This window comes from Hemitrygon akajei, chromosome 26 (genome assembly GCF_048418815.1).
Source record: "Hemitrygon akajei chromosome 26, sHemAka1.3, whole genome shotgun sequence".
NCBI lineage: Eukaryota > Metazoa > Chordata > Chondrichthyes > Myliobatiformes > Dasyatidae > Hemitrygon > Hemitrygon akajei.
In genome coordinates, this window is record NC_133149.1 from 22,226,854 (window position 1) to 22,250,156 (window position 23,303).

General features: G+C 43.1%; 1 protein-coding gene across 2 annotated transcripts in view; it reads left to right on the forward strand.

Annotated features, from left to right (window-relative positions):
• The window catches only part of LOC140716806 (high affinity cGMP-specific 3',5'-cyclic phosphodiesterase 9A-like), a 116,038-nt gene that overhangs the window by 58,038 nt on the left and 34,697 nt on the right, over positions 1-23,303 (forward strand). For both annotated transcript variants that reach the window (XM_073029717.1, XM_073029718.1), the window contains exons 9-10: positions 9,573-9,647; positions 12,134-12,220. In XM_073029717.1, coding sequence (XP_072885818.1) covers positions 9,573-9,647; positions 12,134-12,220 — 162 coding nt within the window. The remainder of the gene's footprint in view (positions 1-9,572; positions 9,648-12,133; positions 12,221-23,303) is intronic.

The window sequence follows — 23,303 nt, forward strand, 5'->3', positions numbered from 1 at the left end:
TCGATTAAGGAAACTTTCCTGAACACATTTGACTAGGGAGTCCCAGTCAACATGTGGTAAGTTAAAATAGCCTAATATCAGAACCTTATTTTTATTGCAACTGTCTGCTACCTCCCTATAAATTTGTTCCTCTAAATCCCACAAACTATTGGGTGGTCTATAATATAATCCCATTAATGTGCTCATCCCTAGCTTATCCCTCGGTTCCACCCATCAAGCCTCAGTAGACAAGCTCTCCAGTCTGTCCTGACGGACCACTGCCATAACATTTTCCCTGACTAGTAATGCCACCCCCTCCATCTTTGATACCTCCCCCCCTCCATCATAAAACAACGGAACCCTGGAACCCTGAGCTGCCAGTCCTGCCTCTCCTGCAACCAAGTCTTATTAATGGTGACTAATGTCATAATTCCATGTGCTAATCCATGCTCTAAGCTCATCCGCCTTACAGTACATTACTCCTTCCATTAAGATAGATACAGCTCAGGGCATTATTCTTACCATGCTCAACCTTTTGGTTCCTGTCTTTGTATGTGGTCTTAACATCATCTTTCCCCACAACCACTCCACTTTCTGCCCTGGCACTCCATTTCTCATCCCCTGCAACTCTAGTTTAACCCTCACCCCCTGGAGCAGCACTAGCAAACCTTCCCACAAGAATATTGATCCCCTGCAGTTCAGATATGAACTGTCCCATCTGTACAGCTCCCACCTTCCCTGGAAGAGAGCCCAGTGATCTAAAAATCTGAAGCTCTCCCTCCTGCACTATCTCCTTAGTCATCTGTTAAACTGTGTTATGTTCCTAAGAAAGGTATAAGAATCTTAAAATATACTTGGAAACTATGTTCCCTCTAAGTTGTGCTCACATGCGCACGCACGTGTTTTTTAACCAGCGCGCAAAAGGTTAGTTACCTAAAATAATGTAGTAATTAATAATTATACTTATTGAAAATAATCTTTTAGCTAAATGTTTCTGTTAACTAGTTAGTTGGTTTTTCAAATACCAGAATGCACGTCGCTAATTTACATCACCTCATCTTTCCTGTTCCGGTTTGTACAGCTGCATCACGGCGGCAGCCATCTTTGGCAGACGGTGTTCATATCATAAAGTTTACAAAGATCTGTTTCAAATCCTGTAGTTAGCTTACTAAGTTTTTTCTGAAGTGTCATTTGGCAAGTAAATTGCATTTGGACGGCAATAATAAAAAATTATGAGGCACTGATCACATACTTTGAAGAAGATCAGTCAAATGACCCTGTGGCTAAGTACTGTCACAAGAAATTGATAAACATCACATACAAAGCAGTTTTGCAGGTTTTAAGTGATGTCTTTGATGAACTGGCTGCACTGTGCAAGATTCTGCAAAAGAGTGGCCAGACACCGATTCACTCACTTCATTTTGCGCGAGGCAAGATAAGAAACCAGTATCTGGGAGATAATGTTTCGTGAAGTGACAAAGTTTAAGTTTTGCTAAGCCAACAACGTGAAGAAAACATCACAGTAGATACAAGTTCGCTGTTGACTTTTAAAAATAGTCTTTGTGTTCACTTAGAAGAAAGGTTTCCTGAAGATGAGGTACAAGAATGGTCAGCTTTTGATTTCTCCGCAATTGCAGATTGTGACTTCACATTTGGCAATGAACAAGTTAATGCCTTATGTCTAAAATATCATGATTTTCTAGCTGAAAATACTGTAATAGTTAGGCAGTTTAATGATTTCAAATTTTCCATGCAAGAAAAAGTTAAATACAAACTGATTTCAAACTTTGCTCAAATAGTGGCATTTGTACTTCAAAATGAACAGTTTTGCGACCTTGCACAGTTGATGGACATTGGGGGAACCTTTCTTGCGTCTAGTGCAGACTGTGAGCGAGGTTTTAGCCTAATGAATCAACTCAAAAACAAGCTGAGAAACCGTTAAGGTGAATGTCATTTGGATATGTTAATGAGAATCAAAAGCTATCAATTGGATGGAAGTTCTGATAGTCTAGATAGAGATTACAAAGAATGGGTAAATGCCAAAGACAAGAGAGTGAAAAAATAACTGAGTGACTTAAATATGTATGTTATTTTGTTGTTATTCTGTGCAGTTTTATGTCAAATATTTTGTAAACCTTCATAAACTGTGCCATGTGTGCATTCACTGCGCACATACTTTTGTCACAGGAAAAAAATTTGCACAACATAAGGTTTTTGCACACACTGACTATTAAAAATTAGAGGGAACATTGCTCGGAAACTAAGAATTTTCTTGGGTTTTATATCAGCTTCAGGCAAAATTGCATGTTTTGTAGACAGGTGGTTGAATAAACACCCAGATATCTACAGATTAATGTTAAGAGGGAATATTCAGAGAAGGGGAAAAGGTCATTAAATGGTGCAATGTCCAATCGACAGCCTGCATCATGGAAAATGTACTCCTTAAATATGAATGTAATTTACTGTTTCCTCTTCATTTATTCAATGATCCTTTCTTAGAAAAGTTTTTAAAGTTTCTTATTCATTTGTGAACACATCTTACTAAAATTTATTTTTGATAATAATAACTTATTTATAGAGCACTTGTTATAGTTGAAATTGTTTTACAATCGGATAAAGTGCGAACATGAAAATAAAAAGACAACACGATATCAGTTAAGAGCAAGGTTAAATAATTAGGTATTAGGCTGTCAACTGAGTCTGCATCCCTTACAGTTTTAGGTACTGAATTTCACAGCTTATCAGCATATGGCTGACCTGCCAATTATCTTTTGTTTGAGATTGTTTAAATTTAAGAGACTGGCAGAAGAAGACCTGAGAACTCGAACAGTAATTATAAAACGAAAGCAATAATGAAGAAGTAAATTCTAATTGATATACTGATGGTGAACAGCTCAATTAAAGAGTAGAATTACTGCCGCCCACTTTATTTGTGGTTTAGATTAAGGAGGTTTTTATTTATAGATCTGAAGAATTCTTATTGAGATAGTTATTATGTTAAAACCACATTGAAAATCAAATGCAGACAGTGTGTCATTCTGAATTGAAATTCAGCTTTTAATTGAATTCTGCATCTTTGTTAATACTTTGTCCAATAGAGCCATGGCTGCAGGAACATCTTTATAAACTCTATGGCACAACAGAAGAGTTTATAATTGGAAAAAGGCCCGTAGGTGTCAAACATGCCAAAAGTCTCAATTGCACCTTCAGAATAAATGATCCAATCATTCTTTTATCAGAAAAGAAGATTATTTGAAAAATTACTGTCCACATGATGGTATCAGTAAATCAGTCCGCCAATTTATGATTGTGTGGAAGAAATTATTTCATCTTAATTTTAAATAATAGTCTTTGACTAATTTTTGTAGTTCATTTTGTGGTTTCTAAAGGAATGGAATAGTTGTAGTCTTTCAATTTTCACTATAATTTCTTCCTTTATTTGTAGACTTAAAAGTAATAACATCCTTAGCACCAGTTGGCCAGAATAGGATGCACTATACTGGATAGGGAATTTGATGAATTCCCTATACAACAATAATGCAACCACCTTAGTCTCTATGTTTTTGTCTTTACTGTAAACCTCTGCCAATACTTCAAAGCCATTGATTTTGAATTATCTGGTAATTTTGTTTTAATATTAACCACCCCTTTGTTGTTTAATTCAAGCTATTGAATAATTCTGTTCTTTAAGTGCAAAAACATAATTCATTACCTTGTAGTTTGATCTAACACTTCACATACCTCTGACTGCAATCATCATTCGAAGTGTTCTGGCCAGGTAGTCCTCCTGACCATCCCTCTTTTCTCCCATCCCCCTACTCTCTACAATACTCTTCTCACCCTGTCTCTTGGCTCCAGTGTGTAAAAAAACAGCTCTCCTCTGATGTGTCTGCAGTCGCTTGAATAACACTTGTGTTGCAGAAAGATCATGAAGAACATTTCATTGTTGCTGTACTTGTTACATTGAATCTTCACATTGCTTCCAATTTTATCTCCACTTACACAAAATCAGGGAAAGTGCCTTAGTGACATTTGTTTTTTGTTTGATTTTCCCCTACTTATTTTATCTAGTGAAGCAAAGTAGCCGAACACCAGAGTGAAGCTGCATTTGAGGAAGACAGGCCATAAAATGGACCAGTATCTAAGTTTCTGCCCTCCCATCATCTTCCTTTAGATAAGCACAATGTTCTGAAGTTCTTCGCAGGCGTGCTACTTTTGTTTAGAAAAAATTAGTCTCCAGTTTAGAACCAGCATAGAAGGAATCATATTGTGATGCTCTAGTGGGGGGGGGGGGGTGGTGGGGGTGATCGTGGTCGACACTCCTGCATTTCTAATGACCAACACTGTTTATCGTTCTTGTGTTAAAATGCTTTTGTGGGATTATGTGGGAAGTTCCAGTTCATTTATCGTTACATTTTAGCTTGGGTTCTACAGTTATTCACTTGTGTATTTGTGGGTCACCCTGACTGTAACCGGGGCGTGTGATGGTCACCTCCCCCGTCTGATGAGATTGGTTGGGTTCTCTCTCCGGGTCATGGCACCTTCTCTGTTTTGGTGTTTATCACAATAAAACTCTTGTTAGTTTCAAGAGTGTCTTCGTCTGTCATTATGGACCAAATGCTAGCCACAATATCTTTGTCTTCAGAGGTAACTGAGCTGCAAAAGTCTGAAAGCCGCAAGAGAAAATAGGATTATTTTTCTTTTATAGGATTTATTTTTCATGCTAGTTATTGTTTGGATCTATATCATCTAATCCATCAGGCTTTGTATTGTTTCTCACACACCCTCCGTACAAAATAAGATGGAGACCCTGGCAACACACACAAAATGCTGGTGGAACGCAGCAGGCCAGGCAGCATCTATAGGAAGAAGCACTGTCGATGTTTCGGGCTGAGACCCTTCGTCAGGACTAACTGAAAGAAAAGATAGTAAGAGATTTGAAAGTAGGAGGGGGAGGGGGAAATGATAGGAGAAGACCGGAGGGGGTGGGATGAAGCTAAGAGCTGGAAAGGTGATTGGCAAAAGTGATACAGAGCTGGAGAAGGGCAAGGATCATGGGACGGGAGGCCGAGGGAGAAAGAAAGGGGGAGGGGAGCACCAGAGGGAGATGGAAAACAGGCAAAGAGTGATGGGCAGAGAGAGACAAAAAAGGGAGGGGGAAAATAAATAAATCAAGGATGGGGCGTCCATTAGTAGGTATATGGGTGCACTGAGACTAATGAGAATTAAACTGAAGCTAGTTTTGCCTTTATGAGGGGTGATTGATAAGTTTGTGGCCTAAGGTAGAAGGAGTCAATTTTAGAAAACCTAGCACATTTATTTTTCCTACATTTATGCACAGTCCAGCGGTCGTGGAGTATACGGATCCCTTCTTTGTAGAAGTCAGTGTCTCGGACCTCCAGAAGTGGTCCACAGCGTGAGGTGATTGATAAGTTCGTGGCCCAAGGTAGAAGGAGATGAGTTATTAACTTCAAACTTTCTGCATTTTCACACAAAGAGTTGACCTGCACGGACATGTAACGGTAGCTGTATAACTCATCTCCTTCTACTTTAGGCCACGAACTTATCAATCACCTCGCTGTGGACACTTTCTGGAGGTCCAAGGCACTCTCGTTACATGCACGTGCAGTTCAACTCTGAGTGATAATGCAGAAAGTTTGAAGTTAATAACTCATCTCCTTCTACAGTTTGTACTTTAGGCCACAAACTTTTCAATTACCCCTGCTGTGGACCACTTCTACAAAGAAGGGATCCGTATGCTCCACGACCGCTGGACTAAGTGTGTACATGTAGGAAGGGACTATGTTGAAAAGTAAATGTGCTAGGTTTTCTAAAATTGACTCCTTCAACCTTAGGCCACAAACTTACCAATCACCCCTCGTATAAAACTCTGCTTTTTCACTCTGTACCTGCCCTTCCCTCTGATTGAAACATGGCTCTTTGTGTGCTTGGTACCACACTTAGGTGTCCATCTGTAGACTTAGACACTGACTATCAGCAAGTTATTTTAAGCAGGCAAAAAGATGGCAAAAAGTCAACTTCAGTTTAATTCCTTGTCAGTCATTTATTTTGCTTGAAGGAAGTACCAACTGGCACTAATAGTTCACACCTAGAGCAACACAGAAGAGGATAAATGAAGTATTTTAGAAATGTTGACAAACTTGCAAGGTTAAGAAAGGATGAGATTACATAAGATTTCTCATACATTTTCACTGCAAACCTCACCAAGGAGTTTAACTAGAGGCCAGTGCTGCTTATAGTGGAAAACCAAAGCATTCAGCATCACGTGCTTCCAGAGGATCAACCTAAATCAACAGCAATCAAACACTCTTCAATAATGCCCGACCCATCACCAGCATTTACTGCTGCAAGGTCAGAAAGTGGTCAGATCAGCAGAGTCTTCTGCTAAATTAGAGTGGGAATCTAGTCTGCTAACTTCTTTGCAGGACATCATCTCACTCAGACTCGCAAGCATGCTAAATTTAGTCTGACTTTCAAGTACAAGTGAGAGAACGGGAGGTGCCCTCTTTCAGCTATGATGTTAAGCAAAAGCCCTATATGCCCTCCGAGGTGGTTGTATAAACTTATAAAACACTATTTTGTGAGAAAAGCAAATATCTGCGGCATTTTGAGTCACGTTTATCCATCATATACTCATTATCAAACTGTTTTTGTGGGATCTTGAGTAACACACACGAAATGCTGAAGGAACTCAGCAGGTCAGGCCGTATCAATGGAGAGGAATAAACAGTTAACGTTTCAGGCCAAAATTCTTCATCAGGACCGGAAAGGAAGTGGGAAGAACTTTTGTGGGATTTTGAGGCTGTCATGTATTCTTCCATAAAGACCATGGCAGCACTTAAAAAGCACAGATAGGCTGCAAACAATTTGTATTTCCTGAAATGAGTGTGAAGGGTGCTAGATAAATCTATCATTATTTCTATCCCACACATAGCCAATGTTTCTGATCTACAAGACCACTAGCAAAGATTCCATGTTGCCCAGTGTAACAAAAACCACCACATCACGGATTCACTGTCAAATCACTTGCTTTGTCTTTTGAACAGTCGCTGTTCATACTGTGGCCACCCCATGGATTCTGATCACAAGCGCCAGTTAATTCAAATTGAAAATGGTTTGGCAAAATGTTAAGAGAAAGAAAGTTAAAGGCTCCCTTCACTGTAATTATTGCGGCTGTACTAAATCTTCAGCAGAACTTGTCATTCAGTTGCATTCTACTCTCTTTCCAAAGATCTGTATATTTTTCTTTCAAATATTTATGTGATTACATTTTGAATATAGGTTCTTAACTTGGACAAGAATATCTGCAGATGCTGGAAATCCAAGCAACATACACAAAACACTGAAGCATTTTGTGTGTGCTGTCTCAATTTACTTTCTCCACCCTTCTTAGCAAACACTATTATGTATTTAAAAAGTTATCCTCTTCAGTTAATCACCTTAAATCTGTATCCACTCTGGCTGCTGGCTATTCTGCCATGCATACATAGTCTCTTCTCTGTTTCAACATCTTCTTAGTGTTCTCTCTGAGATGCAGTGAACATGCTGTTGAGATACAGACTTCCCATTTACTTAATGGGGAAGACCCAAACAGTGGATTTTAATCCAGAAAGCCCGTGCCATTTTCCAGACCGTCACTGCACATTTGAAATTGGGAGTCCATCTCAAATACTAGTATCTGAAACACAACACTGATCTGCTTGGCTGCACATCACACCGCACAGAATAGAGGCTTCTTTTGGCAGTGTGATATTTTATAAAAGAGTTACACTGGAAGTGTACTGCACCTGGACAACACAAACACCTCGTTCATCGACTATAGCTCAGCATTTAATACCATTATTCCCACAATCTGGATTGAGAAGTTGCAGAACCTGGGCCTCTGTACCTCTCTCTGCAATTGGATCCTCGACTTCCTAACCGGAAGACCACAGTCTGTGCGGATTGGTGATAATACATCTTCCTCCCTGACGATCAACACTAGCGCACCTCAGGGTGTGTGCTTAGCCCATACTCTACTCTCTATATAACCATGACTGTGTGGCTAGGCATAGCTCAAATACCATCTATAAATTTGCTGATGATACAAGCACTGTTGGTAGAATCTCAGGTGGTGACGAGAGGGCGTGCAGGAGTGAGATATGCCAACTAGTGGAGTGGTGTCACAGCAACAACCTGTCACTCAATGTCAGTAAGACAAAAGAGTTGATTGTGGACTTTAGGAAGGGTAAGGCGAAGTACCAATCCTCATAGAGGGATCAGAAGTGGAGAGAGTGAGCAGCTTCAAGTTCCTGGGTGTCAAGATCTCTGAGGATCTAACCTGGTCCCAACATATTGATGTAGTTATAAAGAAGGCAAGACAGTGGCTATACTTCATTAGGAGTTTGAAGAGATTTGGCATGTCAACAAATACACTCAAAAACTTCTATAGATGTACCGTGGAGAGCATTCTGACAGGCTGCATTACTGTCTGGTATGGAGGGGCTACTGCACAGGACCAAAAGAAGCTGCAGAAGGTTGTAAATCTAGTCAGCACCATCTTGGGTACTAGCCTACAAAGTACCCAGGACATCTTCAGGGAGCGGTGTCTCAGAAAGGCAGCGTCCATTATTCAGGACCTCCAGCTCCCAGGGCATTCCCTTTTCTCACAGTTACCATCAGGTAGGAGCTACAGAAGCCTGAAGGCACACACTCCTAAATGGCCATTTAACCCTTGGACACTGCCTCACTTTTTTTAATATACAGTATTTCTGTTTTTTGCACATTTTTTATCTATTCATTATACATATACAGTAATTGATTTACTTATTTATTTAATTTTTTAAAATTTTATTTATTTTATTATTCTTTCTTTTCTAGATTATGTATTTCATTGAACTGCTGCTGCTTAAGTTAACAGATTTCATGTCACACGCCAGTGATAATAAACCTGATTCTGATTCTGATGTGCTTATTTCACAAAATGAGCTTCCTTCTACCTCGTAAGGCTGTGGAATGCTTATCCTGTACCTCAATTGCTTCTGAAAATGTTAAATCCTAATTCATGCTAAGCCCTGTATCCATTGATCTAATTTACTTCCCAGTTCTCCATTACATCAATTTCAACATTCTCATCCTGATTTTCACACTCTTTTTCCCTGCTCTACTATTCTCCAAAAGCACAGTGTATTTAACAAATTAAAATGTTCCATGAAATTTCACAGCACTACAAGTTAAAACTTGACATAGGTCTTCAGAAGAAAATCTTATGAGCATGAGGTTTTTTGGGAGCATTTTCAAGGGAAGAGTGAGGTGGAGAGATTTAGGGAAGGAATTCAAGAACTTGGGCCTAGGTTGTTGTCGAGGAAAATAAAGGATGGTAAGAGGCCACATTCTGGTTTGCCAGCCTTGATATAGTTAGTGATTCACCATAAGATGTACCTCAGTTACTATTTTAACACCTGGACGTTCCATTCATAAGTTGGGCACACTGTACAATGCAATAGTTCTGTGTAATGTGGTGAATCATAGGTTGTGGGAGAAAGTGATTGCTGACCAAATATTGTTATAATGTCCGTTCTCTGTTTTGCCAGTATACGCTATCCCAGGAGACCATCGAAGCACTGAAGAAACCAACATTTGATGTCTGGCACTGGGAGTACAATGAGGTACCTTGAAGATAACTTACTGGCACAACCAGCCACCAATACGTAGCGGCAGATCACTGAGTTAAAATGAAACTTTTCAAAACTTTAGTTAGGTCACAGTAGGAGTATTGTTTGCAGTTCCAGTCATCACATTACAGGAGGGAGGTGGAAAGGGTGCAGAAATGCTTATAAGGATGTTGCATGGATTAAAGAGCATTAGCTATAAAGAAAGATTGGACAAACTTAGATTGTGTCCTTTGGAGCATAAAAGGCTGAGGAGATCCTGATTGAAGTATATAAAATTGTGAGAGGCATAGATAGGTTAGACAGAGTATTTCTCCCAGGGTGGAAGTCATAAATACAAGAGGACATAACTTCAAGCAGAGAGGAGGCAAGTTTAAAGCACTTTTATAAAGCAAGCTTTCGTACACAGGTGTGGTAGGTGCCAGGAAGACACTGACAGGGGAGATGTTGGAAGCAGGTAATGCAGCAGTGGCACATGAACGGGCATGGAACGGAGGGGTATAAACCACAAACACATAGAAGGGATTAGTTTAAATTTGGCATCATGGTTGGCACGGACATTATGGCCCACATTGTCTGTTCTTGTTCTGATCACTTTATTGCCAAGACTGTTATCCCAAAGAAAAGACAGGTAAGAGAAGATTAAAAGCTGACGAATAATATTTTCTGGAGAATTTTCAGATACCATGTTTATATTGGGGAACAAAAATAATGCCAGCTTCTCGTGTTAAATTGCCCATTTTCTACAACAATTCAGTGATAATGATCATACTGATCAACGTATTTATATGTCATGAAGGTTATCTGGCCTAGTTAACCACATCTGTCCAGAATAACCTTCTAATTTCCTGACAGCTTCTTGCCTAATTCCACGGCATTCATTGCAAACTCACTGCCTGGAATCATGCAATTGATAAGCTTATGTAACAAACAATCTGCTGAAGGAGCTGTACTTAACAGGTCGAGTAACATCAGAACAGGGTGGAGGGATGAGGGTTAGAGGGGAGAGAGGAACTGTCAATGTTTTGGGTTGAAACCCTGCATCAGGACCTAGAGTGGAGAGGAAAGATAGCCAATATAAAGAAAAAAGAGGGAGTGGAGAGACAGGGGCAGTGGGTGATTGATAATGGGTAAAGGATACAGGCAGATCAAGGAAAGGAGGAAGAGAGGTGACGTTGGGGGACAGAGGCAGGAGGCTGATAGATGGAGGTGGATGAAAAAAGCCAGATGGAGCTGGGTAAATGTCGATAGTTCCTCTCCCGCCATAGATACTGCTTGACCTGCAGAGTTCCTCCAGCAGAGTGTTTGTTGCTCCAGATTCCAGCAGCTGTAGTTTCTTGTTCCTCCACTGATACACTTATCTTTCACTTGCACCCAGTTGTCCTTCTCATTTTGTTATTCTAAAGTCATTCTAAGCATTAAAATGGTCCATGATATTTGTGGTCTTGAAACTGTAATATGATATTTCAGATTGAAAAGCTCAAACCTATGTCATTTTATCATGAGCCTGGCAAATCTTATGAAGCTAAGTGCTGCAGCAATCATGGTACAAGGAAAGTTACTGCATAGAATAATAATAGAAACCATGGTAAATACACAGCAGGTCAGCAAGAACCTGTGGTGAGTGAAACAGAGTTAATTGTTCATATTGGTGATCCTGTACGTAACTCTAATGGGTAAACAGTGTAGATGCTGGACATCTAAAATAACAACAGAAAATGCTGGAAATTTTCAACAGGCCCAGCTGCATCTGTGGGAAGAGTAACAGGGTGAATACTTCATGTCGAAAATAAACTGTGAAGTTCATTGAAATCGAAGTTCTGATTAAGAGTCTTCAATCCAAAATATTAACTCTAATGTGGACTGACCTATTGGGTATTTCCAATGTTTTCTGTAACTATACTAGGTCAGTCCTGACATCAGCGTGTCCACACTTTCCCTTCCAAAATGAAATGGAAAATAGCCACTTGCATTGACTGAGGAAATCAATTTTATTCCCTGGGCCAACTTTATTGCAACTAATCAGCAAAAAATGTTTAAAAGAAAGGAATTGAAACTTCTTTAATTGACACTTTGATTCTGGGTTGCCTGTATCAGCATCCTTGAGTGAAGATTGGTCCTTAAATTCTCGAAGTGCCAGAGCATGCTTGGAAGGTTGGCTACTCTGTTAGCGGTGAATGTCATCTCCATTACAACCTCTGCATCAGCACTGTCAGTCAGCTTCAGGGAACAAAGGTGGCTTTTCGTGTTCCCATAGTTCTCCAGTAATAGAAGATGACCTCCAATAGCACCATTACTATCAGTAATGGTAAAGGATCGTTGGAGGTATTATAAATCACTTTTACATGATACTCCTTTGCTGGTTTAACCTTATTTTGAATGTCCCCGATGAAATATTAGGTTTGGGAATCCATATACACAGATATAACACATTACATGGGTCGCTCAGGTGTGTAGTAACTGTATTTCATGATCATTGGCAGATGCTCAGCTGTCTTGAGTATATGTACCATGACCTTGGACTGGTGGAAGAGTTCAACATGAATCCCATCATACTAAAACGTTGGCTGGTAAGTTTGCTGCTGTTAAGGCAGGGTTACTATTTATTGGTGCTTTTACAACATTACAGGTTTGGACAGACATGGAGCCAGAGATACATAAAGGCATCAGCATATCACAGATAAGCACTGTCTGCTTTAATTGCTATTTCCTGATGATGGAATGATGTAAGCAGGGTATGAGATTGTGCAGTTCATCTGGTCTGCCAGGACGAAACTGATGGAGGAGATACGTACAGTTTGATGAAGATACAGTGCAGAACAAGCCTCTCCGGCCCTTCGAGCTGCGCTGTCCAGCAACTCCCCAATTAACCCTAGCCTAATTACAGGACAATTTACAATGACCAATTAACCTACTAAGCAGGATGGTTTTGGACTGTGGGAGGAAACTGCAGCTTCCAGAGTAAATCCACGCATTCCATGGGGAGGACATAAAGACTCCTCACTGATGATGTCAGAATTGAACTCTGAACTCCAATGCCCCGAGCTGTAATAGTGTCACACTAACCGCTATGTTACCATCGTGCCCCTAACAGGTTTCAAATGGCACAACCCTCAACTGCATTGGGAAGAGCAGAAGGGAAAGGTGGAAAAAACTGAAAGCTTACCTAATGGAAATTCATTTTTTTTTCCATAGCTTGGGTTAAATTCCATTCCAAACATTCAGCTGTCAGTATTGCATTGGCTTAGGTAATTGAAAGTATTGGAGTTAAAGCAGGTTCTGCCTACTGCAGAAAACACACCATCGTGCATGTTAAAGAACACAGCATATAATTGGGGCAGCCTCTAACTACCCATCTGCAGAAGCTATTGCATTGAATCAGAATGGGATTCCGAATTGGGTTTATTATTAAATATGTTATTTGCAGTGCAAAGGAATAAAATTACTATCAACTACAAAATAAATAGTGTAAAAAGGTAATAGTGAGGTAGAGTTCATGGACCACTGAGAAATCTGATGGGATGTGCCATACTAAAGGTTCTGTTTGTGTAGACTGAACTGGAAGTAGTCAGCAGAGCAGTCAACACTTGTGGAGATAGAGATTAAAATGATTCATGTTTTAAGCAATGACTTCATCAGGCTCCGAAAAAGTTAGAAATCTCATATGTTTTAAATTGGGGAGAAACAGAGGTCTTTAAGTGTTATGTTGGTTTATTTGATTGTAATATTTTGTTTCCTCCAATGCTGGATGTTTGTTGAGTCATTATCTTTGAGGAACTCTAAGACTCTATCCTTTAAGTTATTTAGGTATTCCATAATGTTCTATTACTGCAGCACAAGGAATGGCTTTCCTCCCCTCACATGAAATTGAGTTCAATAGCTCTGTATATAAACTTTAATTGTAGCCATTTCCACATCAGTGAACATTTTCACCTACCTCCTGATTCCATTGGTTAACAAGAAACAAATCACACACAATTTATCAGTGTAGATATGGGTCAACTAAAGAGCTAATCAGGGGTCCATTATAGATCAGACATTGTTGGAGATAAAGAGTTCACATGAAGTTTATTACAGTCCATTACTTGACTGAGGATATTGATTAATCCTGCAGATTTTTCAAGGTTGCTGCCTTCATTGCTTCTTGCACATTTCATTACAGCTTCAAAGCCAATCTGTTGAAAAGCCCTGAATGTTACAAACAATTGCTCTTGTTGCGGAAGGAGACTCATAAACATAAGTGCAATGACAGACTGGATCATACCTTTATTTATAGGATGTATTTCAGAGAGCTCTCCTGAAGAAACTCATCCTACATTGATTTTATTTGTGGGTCACCTTGAATAGGTGGACTACGTTTGAGTGGTCATGAGCAGAATTTGAATGCCTGCACACAGTTCGAGAATTTTCTCCAGCCACAGGAGATACAACACCCGTCCCTTCACATCTTCCCTTCCCACCAAGAAAGTAATTAGACTTTCCAGCTGAAGCACTGATTCACTTGCATTCTTCCAAACTAGTGGACTGCATTTACTGTTCACAATGTGGTATCCTCTACGTTGGAGAAACCAAATTTAAGAGTCACCCTAAGGTTTAAGTAATTCACTCTTTTTTTCCCTCTACCAGAACCTGTCATCCATCTGTGATTTTGACTCATTTTTCTCTCTGTTAGTATAATCTGGCCTGCTGGGCACATTCCAAGTTGATATTAGCTATTCACAACCATGAGTTTAACTTTTACATTAACTGTAGTAGAGATTTTCTTTTTGTTCTATCTATTGCTCCCTGCTACTGCAAATAACTTTCTCTCTTTCCCTCTCAGACTTGAAACATTAATGCTCTTTCTCCTTCCTCCGATGCTTCCCAACCCGCGGAGTGTTTCCAGTATTTTTGGTTTTAAGTGGGCATGTGCAGATTTGATTTTCAAGGATGCCTCTGTAGTGGCATAGCTGCATTGTTTCAGCTTTTACTGAGTGACACCATGGAGTTTTAAGGAGATGTGGTCAGGAGCACTTCAGATGTCCGGGTGTGATGGAAACACTGTCCCTTGTTTCCATGGCAGCAAATATGCATGATATGTGTGTGGTGAACTACATATACCTGTCTAGACATGCCCCTCTGCTGACTGCTCCTGTGGCTCCTCCCACAGACCCCTGTATAAAGGCGATTGGAGGCACTGATCCTCCCTCAGTCTCCAGGATGTTGTGTGGTGGTCTCTTGCTGCTAATCGTGGTCTCTTGCAGCTAATAAAAGCCTATCATTCGCCTCCCATCTCCGAGAGTTATTGATGGTGCATCAATTTTATTAGCTGCAATTTTAAAACATGGAGAGCATTTTACAACCAGATAAATTGGACATTGATCCTCAATCTCCCGAAGCAGCCATTGCCTTTGAACTCTGGCTTGCATGCTTCCAATTGTACCTGGAAGAGATTTGCGTGACTGAGCCTGCTATCATGCACAGAGTTCTCCTCTCCAGAGTCAGTCTGAGGGTATTCTCCCTTATCAGGGACCTGCCGACCTATCAAGGGGCACTGGACACCCTCAAAAGACAGTACCTGCGGCCGGTGAACACCGTCTATGCAAGACATCGCTTAGCAACACGGCGGCAGCGGACCGGTGAGTCGAGTGCTGAGTTTGTCCGGGCCCTACAGACACTCGTGCGGGCCTGCAACTGCAGGGGACTGATGGCGGAACAGCATGCGGAGCTCCTGGTACGAGACGCCTTTGTTACGGGGATCAGGTGAGTGTACGTGCGCCAGCAGCTGCTGGACTACGCCGATCTTACCTTATAGTCGGCGATCGAGCTGGCCGACACGCTGGAGGCTGCTCTGCACAATGCTGATGCTGTCCAGCTGCACGATCTCCCACCAGTCCCATGGATGCTGCAGACCCCGCTACCCGCCGGCAAATCGGTCTCAGCTGCTGCCATTCGCGAGTCCGTGAACTCCCCGCAACCCGCCGGCAAATCGACCACAGCTGCTGCCACTCGCGAGTCCGTGAACTCCCCGTAACCCGCCGGCGAATTGACCACGGCTGCTGCCAGTCACAAGTCCGCGCAGTGTTACTTCTGCGGACTCGAAAAGCACCCCCGAAAATGCTGCCCGGCCCAAGAAGCTACCTGCTCCAGCTGCGGAAAGAAGGGCCACTTCGCCAAGGCCTGTAAGTCTAAACCACGAGCGGGGTCGAACAGTGCCGCGTGCAAGGCATGGGGGTCGTCATCTTGGTCGCCGCCATCTTGCCTGCCCGCCGCGTGCGAGGCATGAGGGCAGCCATCTTTGTCGGCGCCACCTCGCCCCGCCTCCGACCCACGGGTGCTTAGTGGGTACCAAAACGGCGATTCAACTCTGGCCTCCGTAACCCTCGACCAAAGCGCTCCACACCAGCTCGCAAGGTCAATGATGGACATCCTGGTGGAGGGGCACAGGACTCGCTGCCTGTTTGACACGGGCAGCACTGAGAGTTTTATTCACCTGGACACAGTGCAACGCTGCGGACTCGTGACACAGCCGGTAAGCCAGAGGGTCACCATGGCTTCTGGGTCACATTCCACAGACATCCGGGGGTTTGTGTAGCGACATTGGTGGTGCAGGGCACAGAATATCGGGACTTTGTGCTACTGGTCATGCCTCGACTGAGTGCGCCTGTGCTATTGGGGCTGGACTTCCAGAGCCACCTTGAAAGTGTGACAATGGCGTATGACGGGCCCCTCCCACCACTCACTGTCAGGAATCCTCAGTTTTGTGGGACTTCGTCATATACCCCGCTACTGACCACACACACACACCGACCCACACAACCCACCCAGCACCATGCCAACAGCCGCGCTACTGACACCACTTGCAGCCTCTCCACCCTCAAGATTCCTCCCCCACCGCTGTTCACTAACCTGACCCCCGACTGTAAACCTGTGGCAACTAAAAGCAGGAGGTACAGCGCAGGGGACAGGGCCTTCATTCAGTCAGAGGTGCAGCAGCTGCTCAGGGAGGGGATCATTGAGCCAAGCACAAGTCCTTGGAGGGCCCAGGTGGTCATTGTTCGGACCGGGCAGAAAAATAGGATGGTCGTGGACTATAGCCAGACCATCAATAGGTTCACGCAGCTTGACGCGTACCCCCTACCCTGCATCGCGGATATGGTCAATCAGATAGCTCAGTACAAGGTGTACTCGACCATAGACCTGAAATCCGCTTACCATCAGCTCCCCATCCGCCCGGAGGACCGCCCCTACACTGCCTTCGAGGTGGGCGGCAGGCTCTATCACTTCCTGCGCATCACCTTCGGTGTCACGAATGGTGTCTCTGTCTTCCAGAGGGAAATGGACCGGATGGTGGACCAGTGCCAACTGAAGGCCACGTTCCCATATCTAGATAACATCACCATCTGCGGTCACAACTGGCAGGATCACGACACTAACCTCCAACAATTTTTCCAAGCGGCCAAAGCCCTGAACCTTACTTATAACGGACAAGTGTGTGTTCGGAACCACCCGACTCGCTATCCTTGGGTATGTCGTGGAGAACGGGGTCATTGGCCCTGATCCCGACCGTATGTGCCCCCTGTTAGAACTCCCTCTTCCCACCACCCTCAGAGCCCTCAGACGGTGCCTGGGCTTCTTTTCCTATTACGCCCAATGGGTCCCTCACTACGCAGACAAGGCCCACCCCCGGTCAAGTCCACCGCATTTCCCCTCTCAGCTGAGGCCCGCGCGGCCTTCAGCCGCATTAAAGGGAACATTGCCAAAGCAACGATGCATGTGGTGGACAAGACCATTCCCTTCCAAGTAGAGAGTGACACCTCGACTTCGCGCTGGCTGCTACCCTCAATCAGGCAGGCAGGCCAGTAGCATTCTTCTCTCGTACCCTTCAAGACCCTGAAATTTGGCACTCTGCGGTGGAGAAAGAAGCCCAGGCCATGGTGGAAGCTATTAGGCACTGGAGGCACTATCTCGTCGGCAAAAGGTTCACCTTGCTGACCGACCAGCGCTCAGTTGCGTTCATGTTTAGCAACCAACAGCGGGGCAAAATCAAAAATGATAAAATTTTGCGGTGGAGAATGGAACTCTCCACCTACAACTATGATATCCTGTACCGGCCTGGCAGACTCAATGAGCCCCCTGATGCCCTATCCCGGGGAGCGTGTGCCAGCGCGCAGCTCGAGCGGCTATACGCCCTCCATGCAGATCTTTGCCACCCGGGGGTCACCTGATTTTACCATTTCGTGAAAGCCTGGAACCTGCCTTACTCCCTTGAGGACATCAGGACGATGACCAGGGACTGCCAAGTCTGCGCTGAGTGCAAACCGCACTTCTACCGTCCTGAAAAGGTGCAACTTATCAAGGCCACCTGCCCCTTTGAGCGACTGAGTGTCGACTTTAAGGGCCCCCTTCCCTTCACTGACCGTAATGTCTACTTTCTCAACATAATCGACGAGTACTCGCAGTTCCCTTTTGCCATCCCCGCCCTGATACCACTGCCACGTCCGTCATAAAAGCCCTGCACCAGCTCTTGACTCTGTTCGGATATCCCTGCTATATCCACAGTGATAGAGGGTCCTCCTTTATGAGTGATGAACTGTGCCAGTACCTGCTGGCTAGGGGCATTGCTACTAGTAGGACCACGAACTATAATCCCCGGGGAAATGGACAGGTGGAGAGGGAGAATGCCACTGTGTGGAAGGCCACACTCTTAGCCCTTAAGTCAAAGGGATTGCCGGTCTCTCGATGGCAGGAGGTCCTCCCCAAGGCACTCCACTCCATCCACTCCGTTATGCACGTCCATCAATGCCACCCCTCACGAGCGACTCTTTTCTTTTCCCAGGAAGTCTGCCACTGGGACCACCCTACCGGCTTGGCTGACATCCCCAGGGCCAGTGCTGCTCCAGAAACATGCGAGGAGCAATAAATACTCCCCAATGGTCGAGAGGGTTCACCTATTTCATGCAAACCCCCAGTATGCCTACGTGGTCTTACCTGATGGGCGGGAGGACACGGTCTCCATCCACGACCTGGCACCCGCAGGAGCACCAGACCACTACCCCAAACACTCCACGGTGACTATGAACCCTGTACCCACCGAGGTGTATACCCACGAGACACCGCGCACACCAAGCCCTACACAGACTCCTCACGACACTCCCATACCAGGTGCCTCACACACGCATGAGGGATCACTGACACCTAATGGGCTGACACCTCAAGTCAGGCCGGAGCCAGCACAACCTCCGTCACCGGTGCAATCACCGCCTGTGCTACGTAGATCGCAGCAACAGATTCAACCGCCTGATAGACATAACCTGTAAATATACTTTTAACCTGTAATTATACTTGTAAGAAACTTCGCCCCATGGGGACTCTCTTTTAAAACAAAGGGGGGGGGGGTGAATGTGGTGAACTACAGATACCTGTCTGGACACGCCCCCCCCCGCTGACTGCTCCTGTGGCTCCTCCCACAGACCCCTGTATAAAGGCGATTGGAGGCACTGCTCCTCCCTCAGACTCCAGGATGTTGTGTGATGGTCTCTTGTTGCTGATAGTGCTCTCTCTTGCCTCACGTCTCCGAGAGTTATTGATGGTGCATCAATGTGTGAATTATTATATTTGTGCTGGGTCTCAGGTGTACTCTGACAGTTTCCCTTCCATAACATGTGGTGTAGTCCTTGTTAGAGTGATTTTTGGGTTTAGGATACATACAGTTGAAGTCAGAAGTTTATATACACCTTAGCCAAATACATTTAAACTCAGTTTTTCACAATTTCTGACATTTAATCCCAGAAAACATTTCCTGTCTTAGGTCAGTTAGGATCACTACTTTATTTTAAGAATGTGAAATGTTGGAATAATAGTAGAAAGAATGATTTATTTCAGCTTTTATTTCTTTCATCACATTCCCAGTGGGTTAGAAATTTACACACACTTTGTTAGTATTTGGTAGCATTGCCTTCAAATTGTTTAACTAGGGTCAAATGTTTTGGGTAGCCTTCCACAAGCTTCTCACAATAAGTTGCTGGAATTTTGTTCCATTCCTCCAGACAGAACTGGTGTAACTGAGTCAGGTTTGCAGGCCTCCTTGCTTGAACACGCTTTTTCAGGTCTGCCCAGAAATTTTCTATCGGATTGAGGTCAGGGCTTTGTGATGGCCACTCCAATACTTTGACTTTGTTGTCCTTAAGCAATTTTGCCACAACTTTGGAGGTATGCTTGGGGTCATTGTCCATTTGGAAGACCCATTTGCAACTGAGCTTTAACTTCCTGCCTGATGTCTTGAGATGTTGCTTCAATATATCCATATAATTTTCCTTCCTCATGATGCCATCTATTTTGTGAAGTGCACCAGTCCCTCCTGCAGCAAAGCACCCCCACAACATGATGCTGCCACCCCCATGCTTCATGGTTGGGATGGTGTTCTTTGGCTTGCAAGCCTCACCCTTTTTCCTCCAAACATAACGATGGTCATTATGGCCAAACAGTTCAATTTTTGTTTCATCAAACCAGAGGACATTTCTCCAAAAAGTAAGATCTTTGTCCCCATGTGCACTTGCAAACTGTAGTCTGGCTTTTTTATGGTGGTTTTGGAGCAGTGGCTTCTTCCTTGCTGAGCAGCCTTTCAGGTTATGTCGATATAGGACTCGTTTTACTGTGGATATAGATACTTGTCTACCTGTTTCCTCCAGCTTTTTCACAAGGTCCTTTGCTGTTGTTCTGGGATTGATTTGCACTTTCTGCGCCAAAGTATGTTCATCTCTAGGAGGCAGAATGCATCTTCTTCCTGAGCGGTATGATGGCTGTGTGGTCCCATGGTGTTTATACTTGCATACTATTGTTTGTACAGATGAACGTGGTACCTTCAGGTGTTTGGAAATTGCTCCCAAGGATGAACCTTGGTCCACAATTTTTTTTTTCTGAGGTCTTTTTTTTGTTGGATTTTGTTTGTAAACTTCTGACCCACTGGAATTGTGATATAGTCAGTTAAAAGTGAAATAATCTGTCTGTAAACAATTGTTGGAAAAATTACTCATATCATGCACAAAGTAGATGTCCTCAACGTCTTGCCAAAACTATAGTTTGCTAATACGAAATCTGTGGAGTGGTTAAACAAAGAGTCTTAATGATTTCAACCTAAGTGTATGTAAACTTCTGACCTCAACTGTACATTTAGCAATTGACTTTGACTACCAGTCTTCACATCTGAAAATGTATTGTGGATTTAATTTGGAGTGCAGCTCTGAACAATGAGTTCCTAAAAGCTGTGAATCCCAGTCCAGACAATGCTGATTATAATTCATATGAATGTCTGTGGTGTGAAGGTTGTATGTAGCTTCAAAGAAAGCATTGTCCATACATTGTAAATACGGAGATGTCTTTTGATGTTTGACACATAAAGTATAGAGCCTCACGTTGGGTCAGCAGACCTTTCCACCAAAAGTGTCTCCATGTGATGCCTGCCGTACCTTGTTTCGTCGAATAAAAAAACTGCTCTGTATCTACCAGTTATTTTCTCCAGTGACTTCATCCATGCAACAACAGTCCTCCTCCAGTACGCCCATTATTCCTCTCCTCCTCCTGCTGATATTCTGGTTCCCATTGCTCCTCTAGCTAGAGTCCCTTGTGCAAGGGCTCTGCTCTGAGTTGTGTTGGGGGCAGAAAGTGATCGAGGATAAAAAGTCAAGCAAATAGTATGTGCTGGAAATCTGAAGTAAAAAAAAAACAGAGAATACTGGGACTAGCAGATCAGGGATTTGTACAAAATACTGATAAAAATATGAAAGAACATTTTAAGGTGGCAAAGTGGCACAGATAGAAGAGCGGCTATATTATAGTGCGAGAGATTTGGGTTCTGTGAGGAGCTTGCACATTCTCCTAGTAACTGTATGGTCTCCCCTGTGTGGTCCAGTTTCTTCCCACATTTGAATGGCAGGTGAGTTGGTGGCTTGACTGGTTGCTGTAAATTAATTGCCCCTAGTATAGAGATGGGTGGAAGAATTGGGGGTGGGGAGGAGTGAATTTTTAAAAATGGGATGAGTGTCTCTTTAGCATAAATGGGTGTTTGATAATCAGTGTGGTCTTGGGCTGAAGGAGCTCTTTCCAAGCTGCATGACTCGATGGCTTGAGTGAGTACTGGAGGATGCGGTTGACTGCTGCAGGCAGTGAAATCTTATCTTGTATGCTAATGGCATCATGTGCGTGGCCTAAATTGTAGAGTTACTTGCTGCAACGCTAGATCACGGTTAATTACAGTTCCCCCAAGATACCCTTATAGGACTGTGGCACTCCTGAGAGATGATAAGTAAGATTAATTGCCTAAGAATGAAGGAGGTGTGTGAGCTTCTTGGATAGCTGCCATTGGTCTCAAGAAAGATTTACTCATGGTAAACAATATCCTGCTAAAGGAGTTAAAGCTCTTCTGGATCACAAAGAGCTTCAATTCTGAAGGGGATATCCAAAATGTTAAATATGTGCATCTTATAGACCAGGGATGGCCAACCTATGGCGCATTGGATGATTAGAAGTGGCGTAATGAACGGTGGGAAAATGAGTTCTTATTTATAGCGGGTCCATCGGGAAAACCGCTGTGCATTGTTTGTGAAAACACTTTCTCGCATAATAGAAGACATGATCTTAACAGACACTATAAAACACAACATCAGACTGAAACAGAAGGAAAACTGAAGCTAGTGCTTGGGTCTGAGTTACGGAAAGAATATGTGATTAAGAAAAAGGAAGAAATCAAAAGAAGACAAAATATATTTGTTAAAAGTCTCATTGCTGTAAGTAATGTTTATCTTGTTTTTATATTAAATCAATATATCATGTAAAATGCTAAATATGTCTATATTAACATATTTTTACAAGAATTGAATGGGGGTACAAGAGTTGTATGGCACATCTGAACTCGTGCGTGAAAAAATTGACGCATGGAATGTAAAAGGTTGGCCTCCCCTGTTATAGACCATGTGAAACTTCTGGAAGCCTGTAGAATAGAAGGAACCACACAACTAGTCAGGATCATCATCTGTGCTGAAGGAAAATTGGAAGAAGCAAGCTGGAATAATGCAAACAGTAGGGAATTGAGTGTGACACTGACCTTGACCTTGGCTGACAGTTCATAGCATAGTGTGAATTGGAGGATTGTCCAAGGTGGATGTCTATATTCATGATAATTGCTTTAGTAAACAACGTTTGGAGACGTTGCTCCTCAGAGGGGTTGAAGCAGGACAGTGTGTGGGATTCAGGATTGTGAATGTCAATATTTCCACACTTCTTCCCTCAGGGTTTCCAGCCTAGTCAGCAGCATCTCCAATACTTACCCTGCTGCCCAAAATCTTCCAGCTGAAGTAAAAGGAGCCTCAAGATAGCACCTTGGAAAAGGTGTCTCAACTGCTTAAGTGCTAGTGTAGCTCAGTAGAATTACAGTATCTGTGCATAATAGGAGCAGGTTCCAGACTCAGTACTCAACTCCAGAGAATTCTGCTATGGACTGCATAAGATGGTGAGAATGGCTCTTTAAGTGATGAAGCTACAGACCGAGCTCACAGGCAGAGTTGTGTTGAGTGTCCAACAACTAATGTTGCTCAGAACAATGTGACTATTTCATTTGAAAAGACCTAAATGAGAAATTACGTCATTAGCTGCGCTACCAAAACAAATGTAAAGTGT